This window comes from Rhinichthys klamathensis, unplaced genomic scaffold (assembly GCF_029890125.1).
Source record: "Rhinichthys klamathensis goyatoka isolate OS25496 unplaced genomic scaffold, OSU_Roscu_1.1 h1tg000005l_1, whole genome shotgun sequence".
Taxonomy (NCBI): Eukaryota; Metazoa; Chordata; class Actinopteri; order Cypriniformes; family Leuciscidae; genus Rhinichthys; species Rhinichthys klamathensis.
In genome coordinates, this window is record NW_026606558.1 from 1,045,417 (window position 1) to 1,064,850 (window position 19,434).

The window sequence follows — 19,434 nt, forward strand, 5'->3', positions numbered from 1 at the left end:
ATTTGTCCAAATTGTTTTGAGAAATGCACTTACTGTTTTGCAAATGTCGAGGATGATTCGAGAAATGTACCAAAGCGACTGAGAAAAACTGTAAAAATAGAAAGCATTGACAGCCTCATTCAACTGTACTGGACTTTACCAAACTGATCAGCATTGTGACTGAAAACTAAAGCCAGTGAGAGACAGACTGCTGGTGTTGGTGTCCATTCTGGATCTATTCTGGTTCTGCTCAGACTCACTGGTTCAGAGAGCAACATTTGCATAATTTTAGTGGAAAATGAGTTAGCGTCATGAGAACAGGTAGCATTGCTACCACAAGGAGCCATCAGATGATCACAGTATTGATAGTACAACTTCTTGTCTTTGTTTTCATAAAAGTGCCATTTTACAGGCCAGTATGTGTATTGTTTTGACTAATAGTCTGACACAAGCATAATCACATACTTTCCCTCTCAGAGAATCACAAAACAGACTTTTTTGTTGTTGTTGATAAACTGGCAGCACTACACACATGCCAGTCTGTCTAAGTCTGACCTGACCTCATTTCTACAGTGCATGAAAAGGGCATCTGGAAGTACAACAATTAAACAAAGTAATCGAAGCATGTGACGGCGTGCTGGTTACCACTGATTTGATTGCATCCATAGATTTCGAACAGCCTTAAAAAGGCATGTGATGACTTCCCTTCTACTTATTAGCTGGCTTGCAGATGCCTGAATATAACCTAGACTGTATTTCAGATTCTGTTTGTCAATGCCTAAATCTTTCAGATTTGTTTGGACTTTTAAAGGGATAATTCACCCCAAAATGAAAGTTCTGCCATCCTTTACTCACCAAAAGTTTAAAGAACATTTACGCAGCTCTTTTCTATACATGAGAACATAAAGTGATCAGGAACATACAGTGACTATCAAGCAGTAAAAAAAAAGCATTGTGAAAGTACCATAAAAATCGCCCCAGTATTCTGAGGTCAAATGACTGCCCTGTGTAACAGTTTAAAATTAAAGTTAATCTTGCTTTCTCAAATTTAATTTGAGTTTCTGCATATTCAAAACAGTGTTGTCGTCACTTAATCTTAAAGTAAATGAAAATAAGAAATGTTGCCATTTCAACTAACTGAAATAAGTTTCATTTGAAATAATAAAAGTATTAACTGAAATGAAACCAAAACTAAAATAAATAAAAAAGTAAAACTTTAGAAACAATAACTAATGAAAATGACAAAATGCACATAACATAATTACAAAAAAATTACACTATAAATAAAATGAAAACTGCAAATATAAAAATATATGATCATTCAAAATATGAATAACTATAATAGTATATCGATATTATTAAAATAGCACTCTTTCAAAAATGAGGGTGTGTAAGTTGACAATTTGAATTGTTGGATGAAGGTTTCCTTTAAACCACTGAATGTGAGAAAGATTATAGAGCTTTCTGAATGTGAAGACTTTAACTGCACTGTATTTCGTCCGTTGCTGAGGTAAACTAGGATCATGGGAGTGACATCAGCTGTATTACATCATTTACAGCAAAACTATGGATGATGAGTTGTATAACTTTATGCGTCTAAACAGTTCTGCATTGGGACTGTTTCAGTTTCCACTCTCTTTCCTAAAAACCCATGCCAGTCCATATTTCAGAAAGACAGAACAGTCCTACACACGCACACCCTGCCCTGCCTCTGTAACGGTGTTACTATGCCAGTGAAAAATGAGCCACGGTCGGTGGGGTGGACAGTGCTGGGCCCCCCTTTTGCCCTCCCCCCGTATATTCTGTCAACTCGGCCAGCCTTGGTATCTCTCCCCTCTCGCTCTTTCCCTCCTTTTATCTTTTTTCTCCCTCTCCCCTATTCCCGTTGCCTGGCACGGGGCCTCAGGTTTCCACCGCAGCCCCAGAGCCTGCCCACACTCCCCCAGGGCCCCAAGTGCTCCAGGATACGGGATGTGGAAATAATGTGACTGGAGTACTTCCACCCTGCCTCCAGAAAATCAGGTTCTGCGGATTGTTTATTTGAGGGGAAGGAGGCCTCAGCCAAACATCCTGTTTTAAAAAGCTTGCCTGGGTTTTGTAGTGCAGTGGCTGCTCAACTACCCCTTTGACGGCAAGGGGAAGCTGAGGAATGTTGAAGAGAAGCCCAGCGGTCTGGAGGTGATGAGTTAGGATGTGCTTTCGTATACGTGTGTGAGAATACATGTGTCTGTGTGGCATTCGTTTGATTTGAAGTTATGTTATGTTTTTTTAATTTTGACAGGGAGATGCACAGTATGTAAATATAACACAGGCAGTACCGTGCCATCATGGCTATACCATATCAGTTCTCCTTGATCGTGTGTTCCTGTCCTGAATGACCGACTTCCTCTTCCCCTTACATAACACACATACCGGTAAACAAGGCAAACAAATGCTCATCAGCCAATAGCAGACAGCAGAATTATTGACAACAAAGTGTATCCCACAACAGATTCTGAAAAAGACATGCAAATTTTTGTTTTCATCAGGTTGTTTATGTCTTGTTTGTATTGTGTTTTTGTCAGTAGGTTTACATGTGTGAGCACAAGAAACTTGGCCTTCCTAATGAGGAATTGGAGTTGGATTTTTAGGAATATTTGATTCAATTTGATGTTTTCTATCCACATGGTTTGACCGCTACATATTTATAGATGTTAAACAGTATTGGAATTTTTTTTTTTTTTTTTTTAAAGAACTGTCTGTCTATGCAGTATTGTTGTAATGTCAGTTTCACATATTTTACAAAATCAATATCAAGAATGACTTTTTGAGTCACTATTGGCGGTATGATAATAACTTTTTCTTGTAATTGAGTGTGGCTTTCATTTCAATCAGGCATTTACAGAAAGCTTCAAAATGCAGGTGCAATCCTCTAATCCAGGGGTTATTATTATTATTATTATTATTATATATATTTTTTTTTACATTTTTAGGCCAGGCTTACACAGTGACACGAAGCACACTTATTTATCATCCAACATATGACCAATGTATCTGACCATTTTAAAAGACACGCCTGTGAAGAGCTTGTGAAAAAATGCTGGACATTTGTACAGGTAATCATTTCCTCACTTTCCCCACCTCCACCCAGTAATGAGTGAGTGATCGAGTCCTGCAATGCGCTCTGGGAAGGCTGGGGCAGCCCATCTCTCCTCTCCCTCCACCCTGTATGCCGCTGCGCCTGCCTGCCTCCTCCAATAGAGCCATTCATTCAGTCCGGGCCACGGGGTTAGGGAAACAAATAAAGAGGCAGCCATGCCATTAAAAATGTATGGAATGTCCAACTGTTAGTTTAGTGTTTTAGCGAGCCTCCTCTCAAGGCTGAGGAAGGGGGAACAATACTCGGTTGAGCGACCGTCACCGTAAAAGCTTTTGCTTTCGGCCTCAGCTGGTGGCAGTAGTAGATGTAGTAGATGCAAAGGCCGTTTTTATTTTCCAACCAGTTTCGGATTCCCGGTAATTATAAATTCCCGAGTCTGGCACCGGGGCGAACAAGCGGTGATTTAGGCCTGCGGTTTGATTGCCTAGCTAAAATAAAGTGAAGAATGTTTTCCCCCCTTCCTCCCCAGAGGAACATTGACAGTTGTGTGGGGACCTATGGCAGCCAGTATTTTTAAAACTGGGAGAGCCAACGCATTCCTCTTGCCTGCAGAATGCACTGTGTGGATTAACTGCAGGGGCCCATGGAGTCCGACATCCTCACGTTAACCTTCATTAAGAGAGAGACACAGAGCGTGCATGGAGAAACAGACATGGTGTATGGGGCACAAAGGAGCGCTAGTCTTTAAATGATTAGTTTACTCAAATTTACTCACCGTCATTTTCTTTCGTTCGTACTTTGTGATTTTTTGGTGAACTATTCCGTACAGTTTTGTGTATGTCTTCTAGATACTGTGAGTAATTTTCTGACGTAATGTTATTCTCACACTGGATACATTTGTCACAGTGCATTTGCGCAATGAGTTTTTTGACTTCTTAATGTTTCATTTCTCAATTTTGTTTTTCTGTTTCTTCCTTCCTTTCTTTCTTTCCACAAGTTTGGCCAAGTAATGATGAGGTTCTCTTGTTTTAGAAACGGGTGCTACGATCAAAAGGGTTGAAGGGCACACTTGTCAGGCTAACTCATATTGGCACTGGCATATTTTCAGATTTTTCCAGAACTCCACAAGGAGAGTTTTTTCCCCCCCTTGTGTTTGCTGCTTAAAATTATGGAAATATTATTTAGACTAACCAAGCAGGATATGCATGTCCAAAAGGGGGGCTTCTATTATACCCTCACAGAAGTCAAGAAAGTAACTTGAATAATTCAATAATTCAGTTAATTTGCCATTGACAAAATCTTTCACCAAACAGCACAGGTATTGCAAAATAGTCAACTTATTCTAGTGACTAGAAGGATCCGTCTGCTTTTCCTAACATTTAAGAGTCCTTGATCCTCAAGCTAATGACTGCAAAACAGATAAGGGAAAGAGAGATAGAGATATAGCAAGAGAGGCAGAGAGAGTCAGGCCTGGCGATCAAACTGCAATCACTCACTCTTTCACTCACTTAGCCGCAGCACATTCTCTGATGTGATTAGTGGTATGACGAAGCACACTGTACCTGTTTTAGTTTGCCCTGCTGGTCAATCTAAGCGTGGAACAAAAGACTCCCTCAGAGACACAAAACAGGATTTGTAAGCACCAGAGAGCAAGAGGAACACTAAGTTGATCCGCACTAACTGGATGTATTTGCTCTGTGTCCAGAGTTTGGTCTCTCTTTCTAAATTCAATTACAGCCCTCAATGGGGAGTTCATGCCATACCTCAGTGGCCCTTATTGAGGACTTTGAAAGCCCACAGTAAACAAGCCTATTAACTTCTGCTTATTGTGGGATATTTCATGGATTTTGAGCTACGGTTGTCACAGTACCGAAATTTCAGTAGTCAGTACCAATACCATTTCGGTAAAATTTCGGTACCAGAGGAAAACCTGTTGAATTAAATACTTTTGAATTAAGTCAAATGTTGTCCCATTTTGTCTTGTCCATTGGTTATCACTGTCAATCATCACAGTTTCCAAATCAGTCACGCATTCAAATACGGTTATCAATCCAGAAACTTTGTGATGTGCTTATCAGCCTGAAAAAACTAAACTTGTATTCAGATTTTGAATCTGTCAATAAACAGAAAGCAAGAGAAGAGCCCACCCTTTATAATCACTTGGTCTAAAGGTCAAATTCACTGAATTCTCCACTCTGGCGAAAACTCCCGTTAAAAAAAGCTGTCTTAATTGTACAATAAATCACTAATAAATTGTGTTTACACTTTGTTGGCAATAATGAAAGGAGCGTGTGTGCGGCTCGTGTTGCACAAAACAAAACCTTGTGCGTTTTCAGCAGTAAGTGCATTCTGACTAACTTACTGACTAGCACCTCTAATAGGCCATTGCGTTCAAATGCTCAACAGATATGATTGTGATTGGCTACAGTGCTCAGCGCCTTAATAAGCACGCTGTAAATAGAACATTTGAGAGCGCTCAAACAAACACAAACGGAAGCATTTGAAAGCAGCGTCTATCAGAGGGTACCAAATATACTCGGTACTACCAGTACTGCAGAAATGCTGGTAATGTCAACTTTTTTTTTTTTGTACTGGTAGTACCGGGACATTTGACAACCCTATTTTGAGTTGGGGGGAGTGTCTATTAAAGTATATGGTACTGGTGTGCCTCAAGGCTTTGTCACTGGCGCTTGGCTATTTCAGTCTATCTGTTTCTTTGTCCATCTTGCTTTGTCTTGGTCCTACCTTACAAGCTTTTCTTAATGTAAGCCTTCTAGAGCTTGTAAAAAAAAAAAAATCTCAATAATTTTCCTTTTGATGATATTTAATACTGTACATAAATGTTTGTAAATTCTTAAAGAACAGTTTACATTTTTTTTCTTAATCTACAAGAATGACTATAATTAAATCATTTTAATTTTTTATTTTTATGTGATAAACACCATTATTTACTTATATTTAATATATTTAATATTGATTATTTATAAAACTCTTGATATCTGTAAGAAACGAACATTAAAATTTATTGTTGAAATAATTGAGAATATATTGTGAATATTCAGTATCGCCAAGCCCTGGAGCTTTAACTGTCTCTCCATTCATGTTGACAAGCCCGAAACCTCACAAACTATTTGAAGTGCTCACCTGTGCATTTTTAATAGGGGAACATAAACAGTTTGCTTTGTTTTAGAAAGCAGCTGCGTAGCTTTCCCGCATGTGTGTGGCTTCAAGCTTTTGTGATTGAAACAGAAGGCGAAGACGGCACGGCTGTCAGGATGCATTGACTTGAGTGTTTATGATCCATTGGGCCGATCAATAGCATGCCATCATCTGAGCTGAGTATGTGTCCATCACCTTGCAGATGAGCTGTATCCAAATACACAGCTTTCGCCCTAAATTAAGCTGAGATCAAGAATTGTCTCAAAACCACTGGCCTGACTCCATACTGAAACCGTACCTGCTGTGTAACGCTCAGCTGCCAGAGTCCATTTTCCATTAATGTATGGCAAATATCTTTTATGACAGGGATATTTGCGGTAATCAAAATCTGGTTTTCTGATAAGTTACACTTAATAGATCATAATCTCTTGAATAATAGAGTATCTGTATTTTCGTACCTGTTTTCCTTGAATAACAATAAGGTTGCTCCAGAACCAGTGGGAGAGAGTTTTTGGATAGTTGACAATTTTTGGCCTGTTGGAACACTGCTGTGTCTTACATTAATTTGTCATGCATATGTGTTTTTATGTCTTGCAACCTATACATGCACTTGCCTGTTTTGAACATTGTTTTTGTGAATTTCACTGTTTTAAAAGTCTCCAAATGCATGTCCAAATTGTGAGACTGATTTGTGATAGTCTTTGCAGCATCAGTTAGAATGGGTTGAATATCATAAATTATTGTATGCCAGTTTCTTTTAATTATAGTGCTTTCAATTAAGCTGTTGTTGCTAAAAACAAAGTTAAAATTGTTGTAATTAGTTATTGTTATAAGGGGTTGATTTTTAGAGGGTGGTTTAAAAGTTCTGGTGTAATTAGTGAGTAATTAGTGAAAGGGTTTCATAGTTCATCAGATCTTTATGGCTTAAAGGGTTAGTTCGCCCAAAAATGAAAATTCTGTCATTAATTATTCATCTTCATGTCGTTCCAAAGCCGTAAGACTTTCGTTCATCTTCGAAACACAAATGAAGATCTTTTTGAGATCGCAACTACTACTTTTTTATGCTTCAAAAAGTTCTTAAAGACATCATAAAACTAATCCATATGAATCGAACGGTTTAGTCCTTATTTTCTGAAGAGATTCGATCGCTTTATATGATAAACAGATTTAATTTAGTCTTTTATTCACATATAAACATTGATAAACAGAAGCTCAACTGAACCTGCTTGATGCGTGAGAACAAATCTCATTGGTTCTTGCGGAAGCTCAAACGTGCTGCGTAACACAAGAATGAACCTCATTGGTTCTCGACACGTCAAGCGAACATGCTTGAGCTTCTGCTTACCACAACTGATGTGTGAGTTGATGAATTTTTATATGTGAATAAAAGCCTAAATTCAACCTGTTCATCATATAAAGCTCTTCAGAAAATTTGGACTAGACTGCTCGATTCATATGGATTCGTTTTACAATCTCTTTATGAAGTTTTTGAAGCATTAAAGCGGTAGTTGTGTATAGCTGCCAACGGAGGGACAGAAAACTCTCAGATTTCATCAAAATGTTCTTCATTTGTGTTCCGAAGATGAATGAAAGTCTTACGGGTTTGGAACGACATGAGGGAGAGTAATTACTGACAGAATTTGTATCCCTTTAAGTAATACATATTTTCATGGCTTCTTGAAATTCTTGATATTGTGCAGAATCACCTTTAATCTATTTTATTGCACCTAGAATGTGGTAAACATTCCCATACAAACACAAACTAATAATCTATCCCACACTCCCCTATAGAAGAAGCAGCAGTGTGATGTTGCGAGCAAGCTGTAGAAGGTCAGTATTTCTGTGAGTTTGTCCTTCACACTGCCCCGTCTGTTCTCATGGTAAAGGAATTCGGTTTGGAACCCCCAGTCCTGGCTAAGTCTCACCCGTGGAGATCAGTACACAGATCTGTGGGTCTTCGCACCGTTTGACTCGGCTGTGGAAATCATTGCTGAGGCCCAGCAATCTGACCTGGGGAGACCGCATATTCGTTCATTTGTTGCTCTGGGCTCAGATGGCCCATGTGTTGTAATGTCAACACTAGTGAGTGTTAAGGAATCCGGAGAGCCAGGGCAGCAGTGATACTCAGTGAATCTGACTAGCTAAGCTCTGCTTTATATGGGTCTGAGGTGTGAATCTTGGACACATTTGACCAAGTCGTCATTAACGCAATAGAGCCATAGCGAAGGGATTAAAATATATGCTCGCCATTTGCAGTGCAATCCGCTTGCAGTCTGTAATTCTAGGCTGTGAATTCTGTTTATTTGCATTGTAATAAATTCAAAACATATTGAGATTGCATAGTCCTTTCTTGGCCTAAACAAGTTATGTAATAAGGAATAATAATTATGGTTTCTGCAATGAATCATGAAAAGTTGATTATAGCATTTAATTTTTATCTCGTCCTGTTGTGTAAGTATTTGCATGTGAGTTTTTTTTTTTTTGGCAGGAGTTAACCTGCATTGTGACCTATCACAGACAAGTAAAAGCTTAAAGGGATATTCCACTTTTTTTGGAAATAGGCTCATTTTACAACTCCCCCAGAGTTAAACTGTTGAGTTTTACCGTTTTTGAATCCATTCAGCCGATCTCCGGTTCTGGCGGTACCACTTTTAGCATAGCTTAGCATACATCATTGAAGTGGACAAGACCATTAGCATTTCTCATAAAAAAATGACCAAAGTGTTTACATATTTTTCCTATTTAAAACTTGACTCTTCTGTAGTTACATCGTGCACTAAGACCGACGGAAAATGTAAAGTTGTGATTTTCTAGGCTGATATGGCTAGGAACTATACTCTCATTCCTGCGTAATAATCAAGAAACTTCAATGCCGTACCATGAGTGCAGCAGGCGTAATGATATGACGCAGCGCCTGAAAATAGTCCCCAGCTGCGTCATATCATTACGCCTGCTGCACTCATGGTAAGGCAGTAAAGTTTATTGATAGTAGATTTGCAGATTTGATCTGGACAAAATAATACATCCTGCATTAATTTTAATAAAAATTATATTAAGCTAAATTAATAATCATGATTTCAATACTAAGTAATCAACAATTGTGAATTTTGTCAGTTGTGCAGCCCTATGTGAATATAAAAAAAAAAAAAAAATTGTTTGTCACCATTTTAGATCCCATATTTGAAAGTTGTTTTTCTCTTTGTTAATTTTTGGAGAACTTTATCACCATTACAGAATCTGTAAAATGGCTCGATGAGCAATTTTAATTCCAATGTTGATGTATTTCCTGTATAAACAGGAAGTTGGGGCAGGACATGTGCTATTTTTTAAGTTCACCAATTAGCTTTAGTTATGTCACAGACATGAACCATGATTTTGCTCCCTGGTGGCGGTTGCAGGTGGTAATAAAGGAAAGCACATTGTCATTCCAGAGAGCATTTGATTGGGCAAAAATCTGTGTAGTGCAAAATGAGTCAATATTTATGGTCTGTTTTCCTGAAAGGAAAAACAACTTCTTGTATTTTAAATATGTATGTCTACTAAATGTTAAATTAGCACTTGCATACAGATGACCTCAAAGCAGCCCCAAAACTGTCATGGTGTCTTTAATCCAATAGTTTCCTTTTCTTTCTCAGAAATGATATAGAAAGTTGTGCACTCTGCATGATTCCATTGATTTTTCCCCCCGCCTTTTTAGATATGTTGTCTGACCACTTTATAGCCCAGCAATGGAAACAAGGAGCCTGAGAAAATAGTAAAGACTCTAAAATTAATGAAGTGAAGGAAAGAAAAGGAGAACGGGTCAAAGAGAAAGAAACCCATCTGTGTGAGAGTGCCGCCCCAGTTAGTGCGTCTGGCTGATAAAGCAGTCTTTGATGGCAGAGATAGCACAGACGCCAGCCTAAATGTGGCCCGTTAGTGTGTTGTAAGTCGCCCTGTAGTGATAGTTGTCTAAAAAATCAGAGACGTACCAAAGAGAGGCGAGAGGGAGGAAAGTATTCCAGCATTGTTTGTTATGTTTCACTTTTTCCCCTGGTCCAGGCAACCGTAATTCCAGCTTCCCTCTCTGACCCCAGTGAGAAGAAGAATGCCCAGGCCTGTCAAGAGTGGCGTCAAAAGATGAATTCTGTCCACCATAAAACTTCACTGTTCTGTTTCTCCCGCTCACATAAACACTCTCTTGTCTCTCTCCCCCTCTGCCTGTCAGCGCAGTGGTACAGTCTAATAGCTGGAGGGAATCTAATCCTTGGCACAGGATAAGAGACTCAGACTCCCCCTCCATTCCCTCCCTCTCCATCTCTCTCTCTCTCTCTCTCTCTCTCTCTCTCTCTCTCTCTCTCTCAGTTCAGTTCAATTCAAGAAAGCTTCGCTGCCATGAATGTTAGGATCACATCATTTCCAAAGCAACAGTCTCTCTCTCTCTCTCTCTCTCTCTCTCTCTCTCTCTCTCTCTCTCTCTCTCTCTCTCTCTCTCTCTCTCTCTCTCTCTCTCTCTCTCTCTCTCTCTCTCTCTCTCTCTCTCTCTCTCTCTCTCTCTCTCTCTCTCTTGTCTCTCCGTTTCCCTCTCTGGTTAAAGGGTCTGGCAGGAGTGCTGTGGAGGAATGAGTTCATTTTTTCAGAATTCCCTGGATTAGAGGGGATGAAAAAGACAGGGATGTGGGCCTGTAGTTTGGTGGGAAGAGATGACAAGCTGCTGTTTTTCCTCTCGATTTTTCTCTCGCTCTGGATCTGCCCAGAGCTCTATGAACGTGTGTTTTCCCCGAGGCGGTTCTTTTCTTGCCTTTTCTCCTCCCTGCATGGTGTTTTTAAAAGCATTAGTGGATAATCACATAGTATCACCATTGAAATCAACCCCCTTTTTTGTACTTAGAGTTAATTACCTCCAACTCACCCCAAATGTTTTTTTTTTGTGTGTGTGGTGTGGTGTGGTGTGGTGTGGAGGGTGGGGTGTGTGTCCTAGCAGATCCTGCAAATCGCTTTTTCTGCCTTTTTCTTTTAGTTGTTCCACCTCAATTGGAGTCTCTCGCTCCTGTGCATCTGCAAAAATGTAACGCGACACATTGTTTGAAAAACAATATGATCAATGTATGGTCCACATTTTTTCATACATAATTCATATTCCACCATTCCTGTTGTTTTTGCTTATAATGTGCCACCTAAGGTCTAAACACAATGGGACGAATACGTGAGCTTTGATGCCTCTCGCTGGTTCAAACAAATTGGGATGTGCACAAACTCAAGCTCCTCTTATTTCGAAATCCTTCGACATTTCTCTTTAAAAATGCTAATTTTAGACTTCCAATTCCTGACCGGTGTTTTGTTTTGCTCTATCCTCTGCGCTTCCGCATTCAACAGTGCGTCATGCATTTTGTCAGAGCAGAGGTCACTCTTTCGCCGTAAATCGATGCGTACAGCCGTCTGTCGGAAGCTAGTTAATTTCGTTTATAAAGTTTTAAAAGTGGATATTTTTCTTACACAAACGCATCGCTTCGCTTCAAAAGGCCTTTATTAGCCCCCGGAGTCATGTGGAGTACATTTATGATGGATGGATGCACTTTTTTGGGCTTCAAAATTTCGTCCTCCATTCACTGCCATTATAAAGCTTGGAAGAGCCAGGACATTTTTTTTGTATATCTCCGATTGTATTCATCTGAAAGAAGAATGTCATTTACACCTAGGATGGCTTGAGGGTGAGTAAATCATGGGGTAATTTTCATTTTTGGGTGAACTATCTCTTTAACATTTTGAACGGTAGAGGAATAGGACCTAAAAAACATATAATAAAACCACCAATATTTAGCCACTTTCAAAGCCATTGTAAAATAGTTAATATACACATGACTGTGACTGCACAAGTGCACATCAGTCGAATTCTTGCACGATCGCTTAGCAACCGCAAACAACTAAACTCCGCCTAACATTGTACCTAACAACACCCCTTATTAACAAGTTACTCCTCGTCTTGACTTGTCTGGGACACATCCCATGTTTTTGCATTACTCCACGTTTCCTTGTTGCACATGTAAATAACGTAAAGCAGTCCTGCCCACTAATTGCCACACACTTTATATACCACAATACAGTCCAGTCCAACACAGATTTTTTTCTTTAATGCAAACGTGGCCGTCTAGCCTGAGAACGGACTGTGTCCGTTGCATGTTTACCTTACTGTTCGAGTAGCACGTCCACCAGAGCATTGTATACAAGCTCAGAATTTCAAAGGAAATACCTCTGTGGCTGTCTAGCTGAGCGTGTGTGCGTGTTTTGTTAGTTTCAAGGGCTGGTATTTGTCTGAAAACAAAATGGAGACTAAATAAAAGACTTTAGCCTTCTGACAAAGTAACCTTTAGTCTCGTAGCCTTCTTAAGCTCTCGCTTTGTAAGTCAACAAGGCCCTCGCTGTTGTTTGATCTCAGCTGGACATGTTTGCTTTCCTTTGAGCGATTTACTACTTTAATATAATTTTTCCCTCAAGCAACTGTCAGGTTTTCGACAAATTTTGCACTTGTGGGCTGTGTGCAGAATAATAGACACTCTTGAACTGTCACTAGAAGTAGTCGTTGATTGTTTTCAACCATGTTGTTTTCATGTGTTACAGCACACGAGCAGCATGACAGCGTGTTTGTGAATATTTGTGTTGTTTTCAGTCATTCCAGCTGAGCTCGGGAAGGGGTCAGACGCCACCATCCCCTTGGAGCCGATGACAGCGTGTGTCTCCTAAGAGATTGACACTGGCGGAGACAGTTTTGAGAATATAATAACAATAATAACACACTCTACCTTTCTAATGGGTAAACCGAGCTGTTGAAAGGTGCTGGGGTTAAATGAACGCAGAGCGGCGTAATTGCTCCCAGCTTTTGTCTTCCACCCCTAGTAAAATGCGAAAAACTAGAAAAACTGAAGAGTTCTGACTCTGAGGTGTTCTCACTTAAGCTAGCACTTAGTCTGCCATTATTATTTGTACTCAAAGTGATGGGCCCACAGCGCTTAAGTGTTGTTAACTAAACCATTGCTGAGTCATTAAGGTACATGAGTTGAGATGTCCACCGCCTTTGAACTAACACCTACTCACTGCAGTGAATGCAGCCTAAATGAGGTTTATTATACTAAAGTACCATCATTGGCTGCGATTAGAGCCGTGGTGCCGTCCGTCTGTCTGTCTTTCCTGGTTTGTGTAAGACTGTATTTCCAGCTCTGGCGGCTTGTCAGAGGCTCTTCACTGACTCATGAGTGAGGCCTTCAGGGAAGGGGAGACAGGAACTCTTGTATCCTGCTTGTTGTGCGCTTGCTGATATGCATTTTCCAGCTTCTACCTGAACACATGCACGCACACACAAACACACTATCACGCGGTGCAATCATTTAAAGGTAGGATCTAGCAATAGCAAGTTAGCTTTGAAAGCATAAGCTCCCACCCTCCATTCAGAGGACTCTACAAAGCCACGCCTTCTTCAAAACACATGAATGCGCACAGCAGAGTTTGCAAAGCATCGCGAGACGAGAGACGGCGTTAAACTACCTCATGTCTCAAAGCACATAACATTACAATAATAATGAACATAAACAACTTGAACAGCACTGACCTGTTCCACCTGACTGCTGCAGATTAATTTCGGCGTTGATAGCATTGCGATTGAAACGCATAAAATCGAGTCACAAACCACTTCCATCTCTTCCGAATTACAGTAGTTATGGCGTGAACTCCATAAGCTCGTTGTTTTGGTTCAGGATGGAACTGTAAAAGGCGGCTGCTGTTTCGGTGCTCAGACGATGACTGACGTCTGTCTAACCCTGCGTAGCATGAAACACGCAGATGACGTGTGATGTTTGCGCGAACAGGATGCGGAGGTATGGAAATACATATGTTGACCTGCAGATAGGGCCGAATATCATTGCATTCGGACCGAATATATATATACACAATATCATTGCATTCGACAAAATATATATAAATATAAATACATTTAGACCACTACATTTAGACCACTTAACTTAGTGAGGATGTGAAGAGACTTTCAACCAGCATAACAAAAAATGTTATCAGGACCCTATCCTGCCTTTAACTTTCTGTCAAGGGCCGAATTTTATATTGAGATGAATTGTGCAAATAAATGACTTGTTTGATTTATACTAAAAATGCCTGTTGAGTTAAAAAAAAAAAACGTAGGTCATTTGTTGCTGTTATACCAGCTTAGACCAACTAAAAACCAGCTACCATGTTGCAAAGCTATCGTAGGCTGGATATTTCAGCAGGGAGTGTTAAGGAAGACTAAATCTGAAAAACAAAGAGATGGCACTGTTTGGTTTTGAGTTCTTAGATTCTAATGAGTTTGCCCGATTTGTTCTCTTCCTTCCCCATCTCCTTTCCCACTGACACACACTCACACGGCACCGCTCAGGCGAGAACAGCCAAAACACACACTCCTCTCTCAAACACAAACATTGGCTGATATTCTCTTCAGCTCTAATATACTTAAAACACATGAACACACATGCACAACACCCTCAGGAAAAGGGCCGGTCTCTGGGCTGAGCATTGTTCGCTCCCAAGCTAAACATTAAATAGATTATTAACCTTTAATCTTTGCACCTCTGTTTAAACCCACATAGCAGGCAGTTCAGACTCAACCACCCCCCTTTCGGGGGCATTAATCATATCACAGCACTTTAGCATTAGTTTTCATTTTTTTGCATCTAATGGATTTGGGTATAAGTTTGAATTCAGCCCTCATTAGGCTGCATAGCTGGAAACATGTCGTCCTGTATCTTTTCCGTTAACTTAACATAGAGCTACTGACTACTGACATAGATACTTTATGGAGAAAAATCTGCAAAGCGAGATCTGCACAATTATTTTAATTTAGTTACAATATTCTCCATAAAGTGTTTTTGGATGTAAAGGGCTAGTTCAATGGTTTCATTAGACCATTCAGGCAGAAAAAACACCTTGCAAGCTCAGAGGATGTAAGGAATTCTGTAATTTTAACACGTAGGGGCCCAGTGCGAGGGGCCATTTCAGTGTGTGTTAAGAGAAAGTCGATACTGATTCCTCATATCCAAACAGTTGTGCTTGAATAGGCAGCAGTTCTCATACATTTAATTTGTAGGTTTGTTTGTGTGTGTGTGTGTGTGTGTGTGTGTGTGCTTGCATTGATTGTCTTATTTGATTCATGGGGTCAATTATTGTGCCTCTACTACATCAGATCTTGGCACTGGTTAAAGGGATGGTTTACCCAACAATGAACATTCTCTCATTGTTTATTCACCTTTATGTGGTTTCAAACTCAATGTTGTTATGTTGTTTTTCAACAGAACACAAAATGAGAGTTTTGAAGAAGAATCTTTATGCACCTCTCCATAAAACAACCAAATACATTTATATTGACCCTACAGACAGTATACAGTATACACTATATTCTTCCAAATTTGAGGAACATACCTAAATCTTTGTCATTATTCACTAATTCAGGCTCTCCATTTGGTCAACAGGCACACAAGAAACAATGTTTCATGTTATCTAACCAGCGACTAGTGATGCAGTGGTGATTTTTTAAATTAGTGCTATGAAGTTTACCTAAAAATAAAATAACCTGTTAAAAATTAAAGCGTTATGCAATCATTTAAGACATTTCTCCTTATATATAATCTTTTTGGCATAAAGTGTTCTTTAAAATTTAGTCAATAACCCTAGGGTTCTACAGAACCCTTGTGACGTTTTTTTTTGTTTTCCTTTTTGGAACATGGCAGTCACTGTGAACTGTCTCATACATGTTCTTAAACTTACAGCATGCAGGTTAGGAACGACATAAGTGAACTATTCCTTTAATGACCCGGGCATTTGTTCGCCCCTGGGAGTCACAGCAAGTGAATGAAAAGGAACCATAGACCTGGCCCTTGAAATATCCCTGCCAATAGCTTCTCAAGAGCAAAATAATAGCATCACTCAGTGTGCAAGTTAATCTGAGCTGATAGCGTGAAGCCTGAGGGGTCAGGAGGTCACAGACTTGCACTAAGTTGTCAGGGAGCTGAAAGCTGTCCCCAAGCCCACAGCGGGAGCTGGCAGGGAGGAGACGCTCCCTTTCCATCCAAGCCATCATCACCATCACCCACTCACAGGAATGTGGAAGAAAATAGAGACGGGGGAGGGAGTTGTTGCCGGATATGAGCTCACAGCTTTTCCAAATCCCCCCCTTCCACAAATACTTTCTCCCCGGATTAAGAAAGAGCGGGCAGAAATATACACAATGCGTGCCCCGTGGAAACGTTTAAGTGTGTGTTTGGCTGAGATAGACACTCTGGGTCTGGCAACATAGGCAGTTCACTGACAAACTCCCAAGCCATAAAAGTGAATGGAGGGCTTGGAGGGTTTTAGTTGTTCTGTATAATGTATGAATTGCAGTTATGCTTTTTTTTTTTCCATTTCTCACCTTCAACTTTTCTTTTGCCCACAGTTTACTAGTATATAACTTTAATGAATTAAGTTTTGAAGTAGTGCCCTCTTGAGGCAACACATCACAGTGCAGCATTCAACTCCACATAATAACACCTTCTTTCTGGCCAGCACGTTTTCATTTCGTTTGCATTATAATGTCATGGGATTGGGAAAGCTTAATGACAGACCCATTGTCTTTTCTTGTTTCAGATGCCAGTCTGTCACCTGATGCCCCCAAACAGAGTCATTGGTGTAACGTGGCGTACTGGGAGCATCGGACACGGGTGGGCCGCCTCTATACGGTGTACCAGCCAGCTGTCAGCATTTTCTATGACCTACCTCAAGGCACGGGCTTCTGCCTCGGCCAGCTGAGCCTGGACCAGCGCAGCAGCACCGTGCAACGGACGCGTGGCAAGATCGGATACGGCTTGCTCCTCAGCAAAGAGCCGGACGGAGTCTGGGCCTACAACCGCAGCCAGCACCCCATTTTTGTCAACTCGCCTACCCTGGACGTACCGGGGAGCCGTAGCTTGGTGGTGCGCAAGGTGATGCCTGGTTACTCCATCAAAGTGTTCGACTACGAACGCTCATCCATGCTCAGGCAGGGGGCCGAGTCTGAGCTGCTAGATGGACCGTATGACCCGAACAGTGTGCGCATCAGCTTTGCGAAGGGCTGGGGCCCTTGTTACTCCCGCCAGTTCATCACTTCCTGCCCGTGCTGGCTCGAGATCCTCCTCAACAACCACAGATAACACACACACACACACACACATGGACTTGATCGTGCTGAGAGACTTTCGGACTCCACAAACTATCCCAAATATCATCTACTTAGATTTAATATAAAGTTTTATATATTATATGAAATATATATTATACTTGTAAATACTGGAGTCATTTTTACGATGTAATTATTTATGTATGGTGCAATGTGTACATGGACAAGAGGAAAAAACGGGAAATGCACTTTGGCTTATATATTATATATATAAATATCTATAAAGATACAGAATCTTTCAATACCAATTTGAAAAATTATACAGCAAAAATAGGAAGAGCCTGGTTTTGGTGTATAGTTTTCATATACTATTAATATCCAGATGAAAAGCTAACACCATTCACACATTGATAATAAAGTATTCGCATAATATCGGTTTGCTTTTTGTCTCACCTGCGATTTTTTCACCCATGAACAATACTCGGTTCTAAATGATTATTTTACATGAAATACAAGACAATGTGAGTGAGTACTGTACACTCTTAAAAATAAAGGTTCCAAAAGGTGGCTTTCATGGCGATACCATTTTGAAAGAACCTTTGAGTTGATCATTTCTTAAAATAACTGTTTTCTAAAGAACCATTTCCACGATATATATTAAAAAAAATGCAATGTAAAGGTTCCAGGGATGTTATATGTTCTTCATGGAGCCATCGATGCCAATAAAGAATCTTTATTTTTAAGAGTGTAAACTACCATTTTAAACTGATAATAGGCTTTGTGCTTCATTATCATATCCTCAGTTATAATTTACACTGTGTCCTAACCAGATGCTGCTTTGTGCCATCATTCTGTCCACCATGAAATCTGATTGGCTGAGAATCCTGCTCCTCATAACAGTACATTAAACATTAATAATCTCCTGATCGCACCTGGTTAGGACGTGGTGTTGTGCACGACCTGCTGTTGAAACAAACTCTCATCACTGTGTGGTGAAAAGAAATACACACTTTTTAAAGTGAATTTTCAAACTGGGACTTTGGGCATTGGCTGTCATTCTATAAACTGTTCAAACCTCTGGAATTAACATTTTAAAACCGAGAGAGGTCGTTTTGCTGGTGCAAAGTTATTTCAGGCACCATTCTCCGTTTTCGCTCCAGAGCCAAGCTCACGTCTACATGTTTGCTTGAGAGGAGGTTACAGCCAGAGTTCCTTGAGGTCCTTGAGAGCCTTGCTGGCCAATGTTGAAGAAGGGAGGAGTTGTTTTTGAAGAGAAGATGATGTATCCTCAAGCATGGCTTCATCTCTGCTCCGTCCCTGCAGCTCCAAGCCGACTAGCCTCCACAGCGCCCATGGTCAGTGGTTTATGGGCCCAGCTGTGCTTCTTTCTTCTGCGAGGAGAGGAGGTGGTGGCTCCCATCCCAGTGCATTGATATATCTCCATGAATGCACATGGCAAAACCAAAACCTTTAAAAGAAACTATGCGCAGGCCAGTAAACTGCATCCAAGGTGGATGTGGTAGAGCTGGCATCCTTTCTAATTGTGGGTGTTGGTTGTCAAAGTCGCTGGGAGAGAGGAGGAGGGGGCGATGGACTAAGGCCCTGATATACTTACTGCTATTTTCTTTTTCATTCTTTGCTTGGGGGTAAAAAGAAGCTTGAAATGCCTGAGCAATGCTATACTGTTAGCAAACATCCCAACTGCTGCGAGCGGCGCTTAGATGACAAAATAAACGCACATCAAAAATAACAGCGGTTCGAAAACAGCAGTTAAGAAAGCATCTGATCATAGCGACTTGGATATGTTTGCACAAGCTCTGCAATTCGGCACTCCAGCACTTTACACAACAGATTATTTTAAAGCAAGCAGCTTTACACAATTAATAGTGTGTTCGAACTTGTTTACCAGCTGGAGTGAACTTTTCCAGAAAAGTCCCGAAAACGAAGTCCCGAAACAAACTCCAAACAAACTTCATTTTGGTCTGATTTTGTTCGAAATTACATCGCACCAGTTTGTTCTTCGATTTAGCTTGAAGTATATCGGGGAATAAACCTGCCAGCAGCTAGT

The 19,434-nt window shown here is 40.4% G+C and overlaps 1 protein-coding gene across 1 annotated transcript in view; it reads left to right on the forward strand.

Annotated features, from left to right (window-relative positions):
• The window catches only part of smad6b (SMAD family member 6b), a 29,929-nt gene extending 12,128 nt beyond the window's left edge, over positions 1–17,801 (forward strand). The window contains exon 4 of the mRNA XM_056254334.1: positions 16,859–17,801. Within this exon, the coding sequence (XP_056110309.1) occupies positions 16,859–17,400 (542 nt within the window). The 3' untranslated portion in view covers positions 17,401–17,801. The remainder of the gene's footprint in view (positions 1–16,858) is intronic.
• Positions 17,802–19,434: the final 1,633 nt, after the last annotated feature.